The sequence below is a fragment of the Struthio camelus genome, chromosome 3 (genome assembly GCF_040807025.1).
Source record: "Struthio camelus isolate bStrCam1 chromosome 3, bStrCam1.hap1, whole genome shotgun sequence".
Taxonomy (NCBI): Eukaryota; Metazoa; Chordata; class Aves; order Struthioniformes; family Struthionidae; genus Struthio; species Struthio camelus.
Genome location: NC_090944.1, coordinates 110575612 through 110596426, shown reverse-complemented (window position 1 = coordinate 110596426; position 20815 = coordinate 110575612). Strand labels below are relative to the sequence as shown.

Genomic DNA, 20815 nt, shown 5'->3' with positions numbered 1-20815 from the left:
CAACTAGACCTTCTTTGTTTGTTAGTACAAAGTCTAGCATTGCACCTCTCCTTGTTGGCTTCTCTTCTCCACCACCTGTGTCAAGAAGTTATCATCAATGCTCTGCAGGAACCTCCTCAACTGTTTGTGTCTAGCTGTGCTCTCGTCCTAACAGATGTCAGGGTAGTTGAAGTCCCCCATGAGAACCAGGGCCCGTGATTGTGAGGCTTCTTCCAGCTGTCTGTAGAAGGCCTCATCCATTTCCTTTTCCTGATCAGGTGGCCTGTAGTAAACCCCCACAACAGTGTCACCCATGTTACCCTGCCCTTTAATCCTTACCCATAGGCTCTCAACTTGCTCTTCATCCACCCCGAGGCAGAGCTCCATACATTCTAGTTGCTCCCTCACATGAAGAGCAACTCCACCACCTCACCGTCCTGGCCCGTCTTTCCTAAAAAGCACACAGCCATCCCTGACAGCATTCCAGTCATGTGAGCTATCCCACCATGTCTCTGTAACTGCAACAAGATCATGGCCCTGCGACCGCACACAGATCTCTAACTCTTCCTGTTTATTCCCCATGCTGCGTGCATTGGTGTACAGGCATTTCAGAGAGCCAATCAAGCATGCAAGCTTCTCAGGAGAGGTGCAAGAGGATCCTCCATAGCCATGTTGCATGCTGTCTCCCCTGGCTGCATGCACCCGTTGGAGGCATCCTGACTTGAGCGCCGTTTTATTGAGTACTGTGTCTCTATATCATTCCCCTTCCCCCGTCTTTCCTAGTTTAAAGCCCTCCTTACCAGGCTGGCTACCCTGTTGGCAAAGACACGCATGCCCTGCTTGGTAAGGTGGATCCCATCTCTCTCCATCAGCTGTCAATCTTCAAACAGGGTCCCACGGTCCTAGAAACCAAAACCCTACTGCCAAAACCAGTGGCACAGCCAGTTGTTAGCTTGGAAAACCCACCTACTCCTCCTCCCGGTCCTTTCCCCTCACAGGCAGGATTGAGGAGAAAACGACCTGGGCTGCCAGACCCTTAACCACCATCCCCAGAGCTCTCCTTCCTGTTTGATGGTATCCAGTTTGCCCTTTGCGTCATTAGTGCCCACGTGGAAGAGCAGCAGAGGGTATTAGTCCGATGCATGGACAAGCCTTGGCAGTCTTTCCATGACATCTCTTATTCAAGCCCCTGGCAGGCAGCAAAACTCTCTAGACAAGAGGGTGGATGAAGAATAGGTTGAGAGCTTATGGGTAAGGATTAAAGGGCAGGCTAACATGGATGACATGGTGGTGAGGGTTTACTATAGGCAGATAGGTACCTCTGTCTCCTGCAGCAGGGAGTCACCCACAACAATCACTCGCCGCTTCTTCCAGTTGTTCCCGCATGGCATGGGGTCTGTCAGGCCGGTTGCTTCCCTTGAAGCCATGCCCAGCTCCTCCTCAGCTTGGAGGGCACTAAACTTGTTCCTCAAAGGCAAGTCTTGAAGAGGAGCAAGAGCCTTTCTCCTTCTACGAGAAGTGACCAGTTTCCAGCCTTCTTCAACAGTGTTATGATGCACTGTTTCACATGGTACAGAGCCCTCCGGTAACTCCACTGCAGTGGGGGGTGGGGATTCCTGGAGCTGCACGGTCTCCAAGAATACCCTGTCAATCTCCTGCTCATCTTCTCGGATGCTACGCAGCCTACTGACTTCCTCCCATAACTCCTTTACCACATCATCACACAGCATACTTTGTGCAGGAGAACTGACTGTCAGCCCAGGCCTCATGGAGAGGCCCCAGGCACTCCCTGCAGCCTAACACCTGAACAGCTGCATCTGCTGTCAGACGGTCTGTCTGGAAAGCTACACAAATTTTTTTCACAGTGGTACTACCAAGAATATCCCAAGTTTCAGCCATTAAGGAAAAACTAACTTGTACTCTGTTTGTCCTTGGTGAATGATACCGGAAGGCTATATTTTGTTGTTGGTTTTTGAGCACGCTGGTTTGATAAAATAATTCCGTATGCTTTCTTTTTTGTTCTCTTAATGAGAACCATATGTGATGCCTTTACACCATCCTAAAAATTGAGAGGTCAAACTAATCCCATACGCAGATCTACTGAATTTTAAACAATTAACATCAGGGATGAATTTGGCTTGTAAAGTAGCATGTTACTAAAACTCTTTCGTTTATTTATTGGAAAATATTTGTGGATATGAGTAAGGACTTATGTCCAGAAACTGTAATTGCACCTATTTTCTGCCTACTCCAAACGCTGCACTGTTGGAGGAAACACATCTTTAACAACCTTACTCAATTCTTGATATTCCCTGAATGCTCATATTTAAGTTAGAAGCATACCTGTGAACCAGAGTCAAATGATGTTTTATCTCTTGCAAAGTATATCCTAAACTTCTGTCTGAAGTTTAAACACATCTCTACTAATACCCAAAGTGTTCCAAATCAAGCAATTATCAACTACCTAAATAAAACATTTGTAGCTGAGTTAAAGATATTGCGATCAAAACTAGTGAAAGAGTGGACTTGGAGTAGCACAGAAACTTGAATTAGTCTTCTAAAAGCGTGTAAGATTAAAATGGATGCCTTCAAGGACACATTTATGGGCAATGAGATAACTCACAACTCTGCTCTCAAAAGAAGTAACGTAAAAGACAAGGCAGGCTATATGAGGCATATGGTAAGTGCAGACTAATAAATTACCACCGCTTACCTGACATGCAGTAACTGTTCATACTGGCATGCTTACCTTTCAGCTGGAATAGGACAAAAATCTTTCTCCCTTAACGTTTGCTACAGGGTAAGAGCGCACACATGAATGATTGCTGCAGCCTGGCTGACAAATCCTAGTCAGTAGATTACCATAGACCCAGACTCAGTCATTAAAATTATTTTCAAATTTTGAACATGGATAGATAAAGCATATAGGCTAGGATACATAAAGCATATAGGCTACTGATGAATAGAGATAATTAACTGTATTTCTCAATGCGCTAGATAGCTGTAGGTTTCAAAAACAGAAATGGGAAAATGGAAAAGCTAGAAAATAGGAAGACGACTGACATGGTCTTTGAAGAACAAGAAGCTTGGTTTTGATTCAGTAAAAGAGAAAAAAGCATTGAACCTATCAAAAGAGAACAACTACCCAGATAAGGAGGATGATCACATTTTCTTCTTATTTGCTGTCTTCTTACTGTAAAAAAAATCTCCTTCCAGTCCTCAAATTTCCCCCAGCCCCTTCCATAAGTCACACTGTGGCTGCTTGCAGAAGCTGTAAACAATTCAAAAGCTCAGTGCAGCTACATCTGCATACACCTCTGGAAACTTCCACACTGCCACCGTAACCGCACAAAACACTGTTTTGTCTGTAATAGTCTGCTCATTAGAAATTAGTGCTGCCTGTCCTACAAGACAGTGAGAGGAACAAAGGCATATTTAGGCTACACTCCTCGAGCCACAGGGGCCTGAAACCACACTAAGGCCACATTCACATTTTCCAAACAGGAGGCATAAACTCAACTCACATGAAGTGCCTTCTAGGAAGGAAGTAAGGCCACTTGCCTGTCTGCTGTCACCCACGTAACGCTGCCAAAAAGCACATGGGGAGAAAGGACACTACAGGCTTGCTGGAACACCACAGCCATCAACTTGGCAGGTCACAGCATCCTATAGGGTCATAAAATGCATGTAAGATTTCCCCCATTCAAAGCAGAGGTATAGCTGGGTCATCTTAGAGTCAGCCTGGAGAAAACCAATTAGCAAATATCTCAGGGGGAAATGAATCTGGTTTTGAACCCAAACCTGGAATCACTTTGCATGGACTGGTTATGTGAGCTTGAATCTTGTGTCCCTACATCAGAACCACTGATATTTTTAATGGTCCCATCAATAACGCGCAGCACAAAACAGCATGATATATTTGGATTACAAAGCTAAGCACATACACCACAGGTAATCCAGCCCAGACAAGGCAGTGACTCATTGCAAAGTGAAAGCCAGCTGCTTCTGTCCATGGCTATCTCCCATCCTAACTCCCATGTAGTTTCAAGGAAGCATCCTTCCTGAAAGTAAACTTCCCTTGTGCAGATAAGCTCTCGGTTAAGAAACATCAGATACCTAGAAGTTAATAGAATATGTTATTGAACTGCTGGTAGAACCTAAAAGTCTCTTCCCCTCCTGTTGCCACCAGTAAGTACGAAGGGGGAAAAAAAAAAAAAAAATCAAGCCAAAAACACTGGGAGACTACATCCTACAGCAGAGTTGTGCAATGACATGCCTTCACCAATTTTCCAATACTAACACTTTGCCATGCCAAACGCTACAGTGAAACAAGACAGATATTTCCGAGACTTCTGTGTAACGAATTACCAGGTCCAAAAGCTGCACTTTTAGCATTCTGTATTTATAAAGCAGAAGGCACCTACAGTTAGCCTTGTAACTCCTTGTACTGCAGTTGAGCTAAAAACAACTTCTCTTCTTTTGAAAGACCTTTTAATTTTTTCAAAGGCTTAGCTTGATATATATGTTTTTTTTTTTATAGCTTTCAACAGACTATTTTACATCACTTCATTCCATCACCTCAATCCTCCATCAAGACAGATTTCATATATTTTTATACTTTTGTTCTTCTCAAACACCCTGCATCTCCCATACTTGCAGGAAAACACAATATGAGTACAAATCTATAAGTGAGGTCAAACACTTCAAATTTCACCTTGAGAAGTCAGTGGAGAATTTGAAGAAAGCTCTCAAATTTACCCAAACATCAAAAATGGAAGTACTACTTTTGAATACTAAAAAAGTTAGTATCTCAAAGATGTACGAAAAATAAGGAAGGGGGAGGAGAGGTGTTTTTCTTCTGATGCTTTAATACATACTACAAAGGGGAAAAACCAACCATGTCCCAATTAACTCCTTAAGTCTGACTTAACAACAGACAGGCAGAAAATACCAATTGAAAAAAAAAAAAGTTTTATGAAATATAGTTTCAAAAGATTTAACTTCCTGGGGAAAGTGAGCGATTATTTTCTTCCCTAAGCAAATTCAGACATCTGGGGCTGGGAGAGAGGAAGGGAAGAGATTAATATATGCACGTAATAGTTTCCCGGGCTTTTTTACATCAATACACATTAATGCAAGGAAAACACTTTCTGGCCTTGAAAAGGAAAAAAAAAAAGTTCTGTAAACAGCTAAAGCAAGATCACCTTTCCTATGTGTATATATATGACGATTGAGCCTCATTTTTAAGAGCTACTCAAGAATTCATAATCTTGTAAGTAAAACAGGAGGTTCTCATAGTGGATGTTCCATAACACAAAGGAAATACGCAGCTGAAAGAAAGCCAGCAAGAACTCTGCAGAAGTAACACAGAAACGTGAATGAAGACTGAATGCAAGTAACTAACATCAGAACAGTACACTTAGAAATAAGTCTCCATTCCAAACTCACAGATTACTTTCCTGTTAATTTTTTTTACTCATTTGAGATTAATAGTGCATGTCCCTAAAAATACTGTCTTTTTTCAAACAATAACCGTACTATAGTATCTGTGACACTAAGCTATCTCCTTACGAGAAAGGCATAAGAAACAGGGGGAGATTACTTATCAATTATTTTCTGTTACACTCGCTCTTTCCCTAAAGAGAAAGGACATAAGAACGACTGTCCATGGAGAAAGGGTCCATCCAGCCAGCACCTTCCCTGACAGTGACTAACAGCAGATGCATAACACAGAGTGCAAAAACAGGGCAAACCTGAAGTGATGGTTTCCTGAAATACTCTCCCAACCTCCAGGAAACAGCACAGATGGACTTCCTGAGCAAGAGCTAGTGTATTTGTGATTAATAATGTAATTAATACAATTAATTAAATCTATCATTATCCTTGATGGATTTTCCTTCCGTCAAATTCTCCAGTCAGTTTTTGAAAGTTCATAAACTTTCAGCATCCACAATATTCTATGATGAAGAGTTTCACTACTAAGCTAAGCGTGTGAATAACTACCTTCTTTTTTCCATTTTAAACCTCCCACTTGTTAACTTCATTAGATGTTCATAATTCATGCTTTGGATGAAACCATTCATTATTTTATAGATCTCCATTTTATGGCCCCTCATCAGCCCCTTTTCCAAGTCACACAGTCCTCGCTTACTTAACCATTCCTGATATGGAGTAGCTTATATACCTAGATTGTCCCTTTCTTGGTCTTTTCCAGTACTGCAAAACCATTTTTGAGCTGATATGACTAGACCTAACATATACAAGATGCAGCTGCACACTGGTTTAAGATGTTCTTTTTCTTTTTATCATTCTTTTCTCTACCCTAAATATTCAGTTTCCTATTTTAGGCTACCATTGAGCACTGAACTGATATTTTTAAGGACTTTTTTTTTTTTTTTTTTTTTTTAAATAAGAGAAGTATATCACTCCAAAGGGTTAACAATCATCTCAGTCCACCATTAAACTACATATAAAGTTAGATAGGCATCCTTTTATGCTCATCCACAGTGACTTTTATTTGCTATATTATCATCTTGCCAGTCAGTCTCATAAGACTTCTGCAGTTCCTCACAGCTAGCCCTCTTCTTTGCTGCATTTAAAAAATTAACACGAACAAATTTTTGCACCTCACTAGGCACTTCCTCTTCAATCGCTAGTAATTGTTAAGCCTGAGAGGCCCTAACAAATTCCTACAGGACTCCTCTGTGCAAATTCAATATTTTACTCCTAACTTCCATCATTTCTTGTAAGTAAAGTTCAGACTGCTTTTCTCACATGTATCACTTCACATTTGTTTACATAAAGTTTTACCTATTTTATCACTCTCACTTAGTCAGAAGATGTACTGCAGTTTTTGAAGATCTGCTGCATCTCGATTACTCTGCATCATTTAACATTAGCAGCAAAATTTTCTACCCACTGGTTACCTCTTTCTCCAAATCAGTTATGATTTTGCTTTTGATGATCATAAAGCAACATAGGTCTTACCAGAGATCTGAACTAGACTCCCTAACGACCTCTCTCCACTGTGAAAACTGTATTCTGGAATATTTTACCCACTTATTTATTTATCCAAGGACTTGCCTCTCCTTTCACAACAATTTAGTTTCCTTACAGAGTTTTAGGTGAGGAATTTTTAAAGCATTTTACAAGATCAAGTAGATGAAGGAAAAAAAAAAATATTTTCTTCATTGCAGTATATAGGTCATCTGAATATTCTTTTACAGAAAGCTACGGAAAATATGTCCAGAACTGCAATGGATTACTTGTGGCCAGCTAAATGTTTCCTTCAACAGTCTCAACAATAGCTCACTGTGACATTTTTCTGCCCTTTTTCTTGTAAAGGTGAAAACAGAGAACATAATATCATAACCAAATTACATGGCCATATTCTTCTTAGCCCAGAAGGAACATTCATCCTTTGCTCAAAAAGGATACTTCTGTAAGCATCTTCATTCACTTTTTTTTTTTTTTTTTGCCTTTTTTTTAATGATGAGACTGTAAAATTTAGCAGTGTATAAATGAGAATGAACTCAAAAAAGAATAAAAATGACAAAGCACACAGATAAAGTAGATTCATGTGTTTTTGCTCCATATTATTAGAAAAAAATCTGGATAAAAAAATAGCAAACGAATAAGGTGACTAAATTTTACACAATTCTAGAGAAATAAATATGTCCATTTGCCAAGAAAAAGCAAGAGTCTGTCAAGCTTTCAATATATTTGTAACTTATGCATATGAACATGTATCTGGTGTCTTATCTTACCTTTTGGCCAGCCACAGTTTGGTTCCTATACAGGTAATGATGTCACTCAGGGCCTCCTGAAAGTCTGAATTAATGTGCTGTTTTGATTCCAAGTACGACTGCAGCAAGTGAAAAACCTAAACCCCATCCAAAAAAAGAAAAAGAAAATTGTAGACTGCTGTGGAAATATTTTTGAACCCAAAGTTTCTAGCTGTTGCTTTTCCTTCAAATAACTAAGATGAAAACAAAGCAAAATGAACAACTCCTACTTAAGCTGTACACATGCACACAGGAAGAATAGGAATTATTTTTTGTTAATTATCTAACCAAAAAGCTTTACACATTATGCTTGCTATTTTAGTATCCCGAATTCCTTCCTTCATGGTGTCTAGGATGTGTCTTCACTTGGCCTAACAACAGACGGAATCCTTAAATTGCCTATTCTTTAAAATAAACTTTTCAAGGTAAACGAACAAGCACGCATGGGAAGCGCTGGAAGATGTTAGCCTCAGTGAAGCAACTAGAGCACACACTGATGAACCTCACTCTTACTGGCCCCTTGCCAACTAAGTATCCCTCAACTTTTAAACTTATTCCTGTGCCATCCGCTCAGCAGTGCCAGCACAGCTGTCCGTGGAGCATCTCGGCAACCTGGCCCACAGGACGGATAGGGCTATCGGTGTTATACCAGTACAAATGAAGAGACAGGAAAGGGTGAAAAACTGCGGCAAAGGAAATGCCATGCAAGACAACACTGATGCTGAAAGAAGCTTCTATCAAATTATAGCATAGGTGAATTAGACAGTATACATTAACCATAAGAATCTACTAGAATTGTACAAAGAAAATTGCCAGCAATGGAAACAAACTTCTAAGGTAATTAGAGTCATGATTTACTGGCTACACTATTCATCCACTGCATGAGAATTTCTCCTGTATTACAAAAGTAAAAGATACAGATTCCCGCAGAGAAATAAATATAGTTGAATCTGTAGTCAGTGCTTAGGTATCAGACGTCTCTGATTGCTAAACCCGGTTACAATTTAGATGTCTAGGTACCTGAATCCCAGAGAAGATGCGTTAAGGCCTTCACATAGGTTCTTTAAAGCATACGGCAGCACATAGTCCACCAACTGAGCAAAAAGCTTTCTAAAGTCAGGACAATTAGTATATATAACCCCCGTGAGGTCCTGATAGAAAAGTATCCTCAATACTGCTCCTGAGAGCCTTCATTCGGTGCTCCAGTCAAACAGGACAGGCACTTGGGTTTCACAGAGAAAGAAGAAGCTTACACCCTTTCCTTCCAAGGACAGGAGAGACTGAGCTCCCTACAGTGGAGCTGTGGAAGTGACTGATCTACCTCCCTTCTGAGTTTCACGTAGGTGACTCATAGACACATCTTAGCCACCGTGAAGGAAGGAATTCATAACACCAGAGTAGAAAGCACAATCTGTAAAGCTTTCTGGTCAGCTGATGAACAAAGCAAATAATTCCTGTTCCTAGTGACCTTCCTGTGCTATTTAAGAACAAATTTTCCACGTAGTATCGAATACATAGAAAGGTATTAAGAAAAAATAGAGTTAAGAAAAGATGTATAGTCAACTGGGTCATAAGTATGAAGAGCAAATAGTGGGCGGCATATGAAAGCTGACATCAACTGCGCAGCAGAGAGGGACTCTCCAATCCAGCCCCTGTAGTACTCACCTTCTCTAGGTATGAACACACTCTTCTGACACAAGTCAAAATGCCCATGTCATCCTACTTAGTTTTTACCTCTACCATCCATATGCGAGTGAATAGCCAATATCTGGGTGATTTAGTTTCTACACGGAGAACATGGTGCAGTAATGAAGTCTAAAGGGAATGAGCTTGCTTAAGTTAAGGCGTTTTTAATATAAATACAATTTGGAAGCTGTAAAAGAAGGAACACGGTGCCAACTCTCCCTGTATAACTTGCCTTAAAGCCTCAAAATCCTAAATCTATTCACCCACACAGTTAGGTTACATTGACAGAGATGACAGGGTTTCTACACCAAGTGAAAGAGCACATCCCCCACAGATTACTTCTTGAGACTGGTGATGTGTAGAACTTAGGGAGCTTTAGAGATTTTATCAGGCCATTTCTAAAAACACATACACACACAAGCATTTTATAGTAAAATATTTTATTTGTGAGAGTACTGGCATTTTCATACTTGCAAAGGGACAATTTTATGATGAACTGATCAAGCTGGAGCTTTCACTTCATTTTAGGAGAAGAGAAATCTTTACATTCAGATTTTTACATCTCAGATCTTGGTCTCCTTCATTGCCACTTGCTTCCGGGGTTATTTTTGCATTTGCTTGTTTTGGAAACATAAGCACAGCCGCATAGCATTAACTTGACACAATTTCATCAGGATTATTTTTCCTAAAATTATTCAAGTGGAAAACCAGCTGCAGTAATATCAAATAAGCACAGGAATATACATGGAATAGAAGAGACATCAAGAGACTATTTAATCCATACAAATACTGAGGTAGGGACTAACATACTTAGACAAAACACGTGCTTGACCGTCCTCCTCTTGGAAACGGCCAATAAAGTAGATTCTAAAACACTCGTATGCAACCTCTTCTAGTGTTTCACGCTCAAAATCCAAGCTCTTAAAAGTAAGGTGTTCCTTTCCACTCCCACCCTTGACTTTTGCCCTCACGGCCCAGGAAAACAACTGTTCTCAGGACTCCATTCAGTTGGTTCAAATTTTTTCCAAGGGAGGTACTTATTGAACACAGAGTTCCAGCCGGGGTCCCCTATGACAGGAATCATGAAATAAACTCTTTTCTCCCTGTGTTAACAGGTGTTCTGTATGTAAGAGGCATTTTGGAAAGATATCTGTCCCTTCTCTACCTTTTTTTTCATTTGAGCTCCTCTGTATTGAGCATCATTTTGTTGACAGCAACCATCTTTCTAGCTTTCCCAAGATCATTTTGAATATTGAGCCTGCTCTACAATGTGCATTGCAAAAGGTGCAAGCTTACAAAGATTGCAATAATGCTCTGTATTCTATCATACAAAATTTGAATAAGTATAGTAAACAGACCTCAGTGGAGGACAATTGGGATATCTGAGTATTCCTGAAATCTTTTCTCACTTTAAAATCCGTTATGGCTAGTTATTCCTCCAAGAGCTTCCTCCACCACCCTCCATTTTACAGTTCTTTTTTCTGTATTTTCTTCTTATTATTATTATAGGTATAAAGCGTCTTCTCCAAGACTTGAACATGTCCTCCTCCTTCAGGAGCTCTTAAAGGTAAAGAACCAATGGTTCAAAGATTATTTCAGCTAATGACTTAACTCAGAAGTGAGTTTCACCAGACCTCTCCACTTTGAGTCCCATTCTTTAGCCTACTCTTGCCTGCACAACCGTCCCCTTATTAAAAGAGTTTATGTAAGTACTTACTTGAAATTAACCTTTTTTTAAAAGCCAATGCACATAGTTGGCACTAATTGCTAGTTTCTGTGGGGGTTTTTTTTGCAGTTTGCCCTTAACCTCTGTTAAGTACATTATGATGAAGAAAGGGGATGAAAAAGGAAAATAATATATATGTAGAAGCTCTTCTTGTCACCTTTTATATCCTCTGCTAATTGAAAACCATTTTGTGCCTTAACCTTTCTGATTTTATTCTTCTGTGCTTGTGCTCATTTCCAGGAATGAGAGGGGATTTACCTCTAAGCAATAACATAAAATCTGTTTCACAGTTATGAAGAGGCTATCGTATTTTTTCCTAGAAGCTTAAATTAATTTAATCACTTCAGCTTTGAAAACAACACCCAAAGCACCTCCCTTCTAAACACATACAAAACCTAAATAGCTTGACAGTTCAAGCAAAAGGTCTTGAGAAAGGGAGAACTGGACATACTAAACAGATCAAATTTGTGGATTTAAATTAGTACCTGTAGGAAATTTAGTACGCAAAATGCACGCAAAACTCCTCTGTAATTCTGTCTCCAGATGAATTGTAACCCCTTACTATTATTCAGATGGTAAAAATCAGAGGATGTCATGAGCCATATTTAGCAGCAGAATCAAAAGATACATATCACATTATTTTTTACATAAGAGTCTGATTCACTCTTGGAAAAAATGTTAGTGTTCATCAAAGGCAATGTTCAACTACTACAGTTTACCCTGCTCTCACATTTGGTATATGTAAAATACTGACTTTTTTCCCCATCATTTCAATACAAACCTTCAGAATCCTTCACCAAATGTCACAGACCTTAGTAAACTTTTCTCACACAGAAACTGCACTTTATCACAGGATTTTAGAATCCCTAAATTAAAATCGTAATTGAGTTCAACGTTGGCATATTTTATTCAAAGCCTTCTACAGTATTTTATGTAAGCTAAAACTGCAGTCAATCAAACAAGCAATCTGTAAAAGTTAACTGCATTAATTCTCCACTTCTAGCATGTGTGAAATATCATTGTTTGCTTTATAGTACTATTGCTATAGTTTTGATGATCTGAGACTACAAGCCAGGCAGCCTTTGCATGGGCAGGTAGTACTTTCTATGAGACTGATGTAGCTAACAAAACAGACCAGCTTTCCAGAACACAAGCTCTCTTCAGATCCAAAACACTATTTGATTTAAAATCCTCTCCTATATTCCTCACTTATAGATACATGCAATGAGGCCACGGCGTTCCTTTCTTATTGTACGATTTTTTTTTATTTACGTGTAAGACAATATATTAATAATTTCTAAAGGCAGTTTTACAAAGAATTTGCACTGTCTGTAAAGGTAGGTTTACAAAGAATTATGTGATGACAGCAATTATGTTTAAATACCACAAGTACACCACAAGTACTAAACACCAATGAAGCAGGCTGAAAGCATCTAAGACTTTGGGAGTCTGTGTTAGAAGACACAACCAGGATATTGTGTTTAGTTGCGTGGAACCCTACTTTACAAACGGGAAGTCACAGTATGCTCACAACCCTTTTTTCTTTTCCCATGCGAGCTGTGATTCCAGGAGTTGGACTAATGCAATGGGATGACTGTAGAAATTGCCCATCATCCAAGCCAAAAGTTGTCAGAACAGCGCAAGTAATGGGAAACCCAGATACTTTGATGCATTATGGGGAACCTTTCCAGCCATTGACTCCACGGAGACAGCTTCAGTCCATGAGGCTCTAATAGGGACAGCAGGTCATAAGCTGCCTTATGTAAAACCACGGTAGGCTACTGTGATCCTTCAGAGCTCCAGCACAGAAGGACTTACGAGCTCAGGCTAACAAAGTCAGCCTGACTGCAGCACTACGTGCTGACTAGCAAAGTCCAAGGACCCAGCACGCCAGTGAGCAGAAGTTATGTCCTGCTCTCCAGCCCTCTCCCTTTGCCCTCCAAGACACCTGCGGTACCTTTCCTCCCTTCTCTGGGATTGCCAGGGCTTCATCCATGTTCCTCAGCTCCACAAGCCTCAAGGAAAGGGGAAAGAACAGAGGAGGGTGGGGATGGGAAGAGGGAGAAAGGGAAATGTACAGCTTTCCTGCTGGTCAATCAGCACATACATCCTTTCAGCCTGTTCATATTCTTCCTCCACCACTTCCTCCTTAGGTCAAATAGATGCAATACTCACAGCCTGCTATGTCTAGGTATCCAATGACCTGGATAAAACTGTCTCACAGGCAACAGATCGAGACTACCAGCTGACATTTGGATACTACTGCTGTAATCACCTAAGTGATTTACAAACCCAAAATAAAATTTTAAGTCCTCTTCTTTTTTTCTTTTTAAAGAAGAAACGAGAGCTAAACACACAAAACTTACTACAACAAAGTAACTATAATTTAAAAAGGAAAGATAGTCTTGCTCTACTCAGAGATCCTAAAACAGCCTGTACCCAAACTAACTGCAACCACACTGGAAGTATTTGCTGTTTTTTCCTCAGCAGCTCAAAGCAGACATTAAAAAGGTCTTGAGCACTATCTCAGATAATGCTTTAAGTTTAATGAGAGGTTCTGCCTTTATATAACGGTTGTAGCTAATGAAATGATGTTAAAATAAAGAAATAAATGAAAAAGCATTTGTGGACTTGGATTTTATATATAGCAATAGCAGAAAACTTCAAGCTAGTTTTGGCAGGACTGTCTATCCTCTACTTTTTCCTAAAGGCTACGATAGATCATGGACATCTCACTGTGTCTTCTGGAACCATACCGCGAAATTCTGATTGCTTTATGGAGTCCACATGTAGATGAATTCCTCCCCCAAAATTAGATTTTCTCCTGCACATTAACTTTGATATGATATGAAGCTGATCAGGATCTTTAGAAGTTGTCATACCAGTGCAAACCACTATTAAAGCTGTGAAATACACTATTAGAATAATGAAGCAAGGCAATGGTGGATAAAAACTTGTGTAAAACAAAACAAAAAATAGTAAGCACCTTTAAACTCTTCTGACACCAAGATTCCTCCTATATATGCATGAAGACACTGCAAACCTAATGGAACGCAACTTAATAGCCACAAGATTAATCTATTGTGGCAGGCTTTCTGCCTAAAAGAGATTAAAATTAACATTTTGTAGCATTAGTGTTAATTTTATAGGAGGAACTGAGGTTTCTGAATTTTACACGCTATTAACTTCAGACATGAAATAACGATTAGGTGATACTTTGTGTGCATGCACACATGTTCATGTTTAAAGAAAACGCAGCTTCCAACATGTGGCTGCACAAAGTGCCTTTTTCAAATAGCCAGATTTTCCAAAAACACTTTTGGAAGTTATATAATTGCACATTTTTCAATGAAGTGGCAGAAGTTAAACTTTTCTCCCCTTAAGCTGACCTGAAGCAGTAAAAACTTCTGCACGCATGCCCTTAGCTATGTTTGCATGAAATTAAGTATACAGTATAAACATTCACATTCCTAACTGCAAGACTGAAACAATGCTCTGACTGTTCAGTTCAGTGATTCTCTGGAGGAGGGAGAAAAAAAAGCACACTGACATCACCCTATACTGTACATTCTCAGCATAGATCATTTATTTAGCTCCCTAAAAAAATAAAAAAAATACAGATGTTTCACCAGCTGAAATAAAATGCTGTATAAACAGTAAGCTTGGAAAAATGTGCCATTCACTAACCTCTGGAGATTGAAGTAACAAGAACAGAGAAAAAAGGGTGTTGGCAAAATAGCAGCAGTAAGGAGATTATTGCACTAAGCTAAATACGTTATTTTGGAATGGCTGTGTCAAAGGCTTTTGCCTGAGTATTAACAGGCTTGTGAGAAAATCCCCAACAAACTTTTGTTTGTTTGTTTTAGGCAGACAAAATGTTATTCTTAGTGTATGATAAAGCCACCTGCAAGTTATCTCAGTATTCTAAAAACAAGTCCCAATTTTTTTTTTTTTAAACTAAAGTCATGCAGATAAAACCTAGCAAGGTACTGTGACAGGTGAAGGCATTTTGCTAGGATGATTAAAAGCTCAAAGTTAAATAATTATCTCTAGTGAAAAAACAAGCCTTAAGAAATCCTTCTCTTCATATAGATGCAAAGCACAAAACAAAATCATGTGTGATAATTACGATGGGGTTTAAAATCTCAACGACCTCCCCAGTTTTGCTAGAAGATATCCATCTATATAAACATAGATGTGAGGATTTTATCTTCTGATTTCCTCCCAAACTTATGTTTGTGCCAAATATTTTTATCACCAGCAAACATAATAAGAAGAGCCCGTGCAGTTTATACTACTCTGATGAACAAAAGCACTTAGACAAGTTGTAAGATAACAGTGTCAAACTAGTGCAGAATCAATTATTTTTAGAAATGTTAAGTTGCTAAATAAACCAATTGTTCTTAATTCCTGAAGAACGGATTCAACCTCAATCTGAACAACAACTACATGGCCACAACAGTACCTGAGAATGAATGCTGATGTCACCAAAAATTCTGTTTGAGAAATCCCAGGGATAAATACAGGCGTGTGCAACAAGGAGTGATATGCGCACTTGACCTATGCACGACAAGCAAGTCTCACGTCAGGCTTACCGTATGAGCAGACCACCAATGTGTCAGATTAGATGCACAGCTGACCCATGCACATGTGGTAACCAAGTCACCCAGGGCTTGGGAAGTCTGGCTGCCCCAACGTGCTGCACCGGACAGCACCCGGGGGCACCCCTGCTCCCCGTGTTCTGGTCACTTCTGATCAACGGTCTGCCACACAGAGGTTTAGAAACACTGTGAACGTGACAACTCTTACTGCAGGCATTAAGACTTTCCTTTACCTAAGGTATTTAACTATCAGAAAAAAAGGGAACTGAAGATTTTTTGTTGTTGTTGTTGTTTGGGAGGGGGTTGGGGGGGCAGCGCAAATATTTTGACTTTGGCTCCATGTTGAAATGGCAACAGATTGAAGAGAAATGTCAAGTGTTTATTAATTTTTTTGCCTATCCCTAAACATATATGAAATGTTACAAAACCCATCACTTTTTACATTGCTTTCATGGCCCTGTATCATTTATATACACCAGATTATTATTTGTATCATCTCTGTGTTTCTACCATCTCCTTTCTTCGAAGTCTTTAATTTCATAATGGTGATTTCACCACTGACGACAGATCAGATTATTATTTCTGCCGAGTATAAATTATGATTGGCATATATGATTACCATGTATGAACATGATCTGCTTCCTCAAATTTGCCTTTGCATGAACTAATAATGCAAAACCTACTGCAAATATTTTCTGAAAATTATCTTAAAAAAAAATCATAATTTACAGCAACAGCTCATTCACAATTCAATTTTCCCATAATTTCAGCTTTGTTTTGTCAGCATGTTTCATCATCTAATTACACAATTTCAGATTATTATTCATGAGAAAGCAGGGCTTTTAACATCCTTTTTTTCAAATGCTTCCATCAGAATTAATAAAGCCAGGTTTATAAAAGAAACAAGATGTTTTAATTGACATGCAGGTAAGCATGCTTCACAGACTGAATTATGAAGTTGTAAAATAGGACACGAAATTGTCTAAGAGTTCTGAATAAAAATACAGTACTAGTTAATTCCATACAACTGAGCAAGAGTAACATAGCTTTTAAATAATTTGAAAATTAAAATGTGAAAAAGTATGCCATAACTAATGAAAGGTACAGAAAGCTGAAAACCAGCAAAGCCTTCCTCTCAACAATAGACATACCACAAATATCATTTATTAAAAGTATGCTTTTAAAACATAGCATAAACGTTCTTAAAATATAGCATACATTTCTGCTTTAGTTTATAACAAGCAATCCAATAAATGTGAAATTTCACAGATCAAATTCTTTGCAATGCCATTTGTATCAAGTTTTTCTTCCTATCTTACTTCAAGGAAGATGAAATTGGATTCTAGCTTAAAATTTTCCTATGCAACTCAGATTCCATATTAGGATAAAACAAAAAAAAATGAGGAGTTTGCTGCAAGCTAGCATCATACTCACTATTGTTTTCATCCAAAAGTCCTAGCTGAATTTTCTCTTAAAAGTATACGGTTTGCTTATTTACACAGAAACCTGATACCAGGTCTGACATTATACATAATTATTACGATTCTTTTACTATTTGGATTTAAAATATTTTTTTAAGACACTCATCTTATGACTAGAAGTATATGCACTGGGCAGAGAAGCCTACCCCAACTAGCAGGTGGGGCTAAAAGGCAAACCTGACTGATGAGTTAGGGTGTTACACACAAATTATTTTTAAGCAGCCAGCTTGACCACAGATTTCAGAAGGCACTGCGTAGCTGGTCGCATTTCCACTCTCTGCAAACATACCTATTATCTTCACAACACCATGTAAACAAAAAGTCTAAAGAAATTAACACTGATTGTATTTTGGAAGTACTTAAAAATTGTACTAGGCTTGTATTTCTGACTGCAACAAATAGCAGGGAGGATACAAGAAAGTCTCCTCTTCCAAGTCTATACCCTGCCACCATCAAAAACCACCCACCACAGGCTTAATTCTACAGCCTCCAGGGGTATGAACCTTTCTTCCTCCTTTAATCACCCTCCTTTATTTATCTGAAACAATTCTTTTTCATACTGTTTCCTTGTACCATACTTATCCTGCACACGTCCACAGGAAGGAGACAAAAATGCAAATAAAGACTAAGGTACACACCCTTGTTACAGAGGGAGATTTACAATTAGGAGGAATATCTAAGGGAGGCAAGGATATGACTACCCACTGACCCTGAAAAGTTGTAGTAGGCACAGTCAGTAAGGACACGTTTGTAAAGAGTGCTCAAAAATACTGCTACTCGACCCTGTAGCTTTGCTGGTTTCAGAAGAGTTGATCTAAGGAATTAGGAATGTCTGCATTGCAAGCCGAGAAAATAATTAATACTAAGCTATATAGATTTGATGTTTTTATTTCATAAATTTACATTAAAACATAAAGTGAAGTACAACTTACTCACAGCTTCAGAAAACAATTTTCCTCTCTCTCAGCTACTGATTTTAAACTTATCGAAGATGACAAAATATGTATAAAGGTCTCTTGCTTCCAGAGAAAAACATTCATTCAGTATTTCAAGGTCTCATTAATAATTTCCAATATATGATGCCCAAATATAGGTATCTATAACCATGAAGAAAAGGTGGCGTTCTTCATGGTCATATTGTTTCTTACAGAAGCTGTTCCCCATTATCAAAATCAAGTCAGTCATAATCAGTTATTTACTGCACATGCCTCCATATGACAATCAATGTTCCTCTTCCATTTCAGCTTATTCATAAACATATCATCACTTTTAATGGCTCCATTTACACTTGAGAAACTTGATATTACCAATTGCACTATTTTGTTTGAACTCTAACCCAACCTCACAGAACCTCCTGAATAGCATAAGACTTTGTTCCTCCATCGCAGGGATTTCTGCGACCTTCTTCAAGTGTCTTTAATAATGGGGAAAACTGTCCCCTTCTCAAAAAGAATTCTCACGCAGGTAGTTGCAGATAACAACTAGGTCATTAGGGGCTATGCCAATACAAGTATATCAAAAAACCCCAGCATCAGTGCCTGGACACTGAATGCACATGCTATACTCTTACAGTGATTACTATGGTGCCTGGCACTGTTTTAGCCTAACCGGCACTCTCCCAAAACAACTCCCAGCCACACTGAGGCAATAAAGGCAAGGCAAGGATCACTCCCTGTTGCCAGTGTGGTTGAGACCACCCATTTCATAGAAAGGCCAGCAGTATGGATACAGGCCATTCCACAACAGCTCATAATCAATAGCTGAGAACAGCCCCGGGCACTTTAAAATTGTTAATGTGGATTTTGCCAACGAGTATCCTCTTGATGTAGTAAGCTATATATACATAAGCAGTTCTTACAGACATACTGAAAAAAATTCACATAGTATCTCATTTCTAGAAAACTGTATTTGTAATAGCAGGAAAAATATTTTGAAAATAACCAGTACAACTGCTCCAAAGTAGCTCATCTAAATGCATGTAGAACCCACAAGAGCTTTGCAGTGCTAAAATTACCGTAAAAAGAAAGGAATATGCAACTGAAACACAGACTAAAAAGTAGCTTTATATCTAGACAAGTGCACACGCTTAACTTATCTGCAAGTTGAAACAAATTCAAATTGTAAAAATTAATAAGGAGTACTTCAGCTTTACAAAGTCAGTTTACAGATAGCAGCACAGAGGAAAAAGGTAGCAATGAACATATGATGCAAACTTTTTTTTTTTTATTATAGTAACATCTAGAAAGTAATTCCTGTAAGAGGATCCCCCTGAGCTGTATCATAATGAGAGGGAGAAAGACTCTAGCAGCCCTCTTAGTCTCACTGCATTACAAGGCAGTTGTACTCAGCACTGGAGAATGTGGTGACAAGTGCTCTCCAACCAGAAAGATCACCTTGGAAGCACTTAACTTTTCTTTAGGAAAAAAGTAAATACGAGGAGAGGAGAGGACTGCGTTCCTGAAATTTACATCTTTCTTTTACTTCTTTTCCATGAATGAAGAACGAATAATGGTTTTACTTATGCAATGCCATATTGTTTCTCAATTACAGAGACAGAAAAGGAAACAGATAGTTTAAGTGATTTATTTAAAATCTACACAGGGAGACTAACCCAGACACAGAGATCTTTCAAGCTCCAGCTCACAGAGAGTAAGCACATACATGAGAACCTATGGTGGGGGGGGGGGGGGGGGGGGGGGGGACGACCTAAACTATGCGTTAGGGGGGGTGGTGGTGGTGGTGGTGTTGCTTTAGAAGAACTCTGCTCTCCAGAGAAAACAGCGAGAGGAATACATATGTGTCAGTAAGATGCAGAATACACCTCCAAAAACACACAGAAAGTATAAAGACAGGATTTCCTCAGTGTTCTTCAGTTTTAGACCACTGACCTTCCTGGAGTTTTCTACTAGTATCCCATACCTTTTAAAACTATGCAAACAAGTTCATAGAAACATAGATATCTTACAAAGAAACTTACACTATAGCAAATAAATGAATCACACTATCGCTGAAACTCAGCAGATTTTTGCTTTATGCATACGGACAAGCTATTTATACATTTTACTTCCCATCAGTCTCAGTATGATGTCAGCTTACAATAACAAGTTAATGTTAATGTTTTCCAGTAATTTTCACAGTGCCATTTAAGTGCAAGTGCCCTAGCCAAGGTAAACTTAAGGGCAAGGAAAGGTCTAACTACATAATCACAGAACAACCTTAATGAATATTGCATCTATGCTTTGAAATGAGCACTTAGGATTCTAGCTGCAATATATTTCAGTTTTGTTCCCAAACTTTAGCTAGCCAAATATACTTCCCCAAAAGAACTCGAATATTCCTTCCATTTTAATTACCACAAAGCCTCATCACCTTGTGGATTTTTTTCCTCCAGACAAACAAGCGTCCTACACGTATCAAAGAGCCAAACTCGGCGCTACCAAACACTTCCCGAACGCTGATAAGCTCATGCACTTTGTTTTACAATCAGCAGCATCATGGCATATGAACACTGTCTCTGCAAATCCATCAGTAATAGGTAAGTTTCGAAGCAAAGCAATG

The 20815-nt window shown here is 38.9% G+C and overlaps 1 protein-coding gene across 2 annotated transcripts in view; it reads right to left on the bottom strand.

The window, feature by feature from the left end:
* THADA (THADA armadillo repeat containing) overlaps positions 1-20815 on the bottom strand; it is a 180128-nt gene that overhangs the window by 60028 nt on the left and 99285 nt on the right. For both annotated transcript variants that reach the window (XM_068939662.1, XM_068939663.1), the window contains one exon: positions 7746-7861. In XM_068939662.1, coding sequence (XP_068795763.1) covers positions 7746-7861 — 116 coding nt within the window. The remainder of the gene's footprint in view (positions 1-7745; positions 7862-20815) is intronic.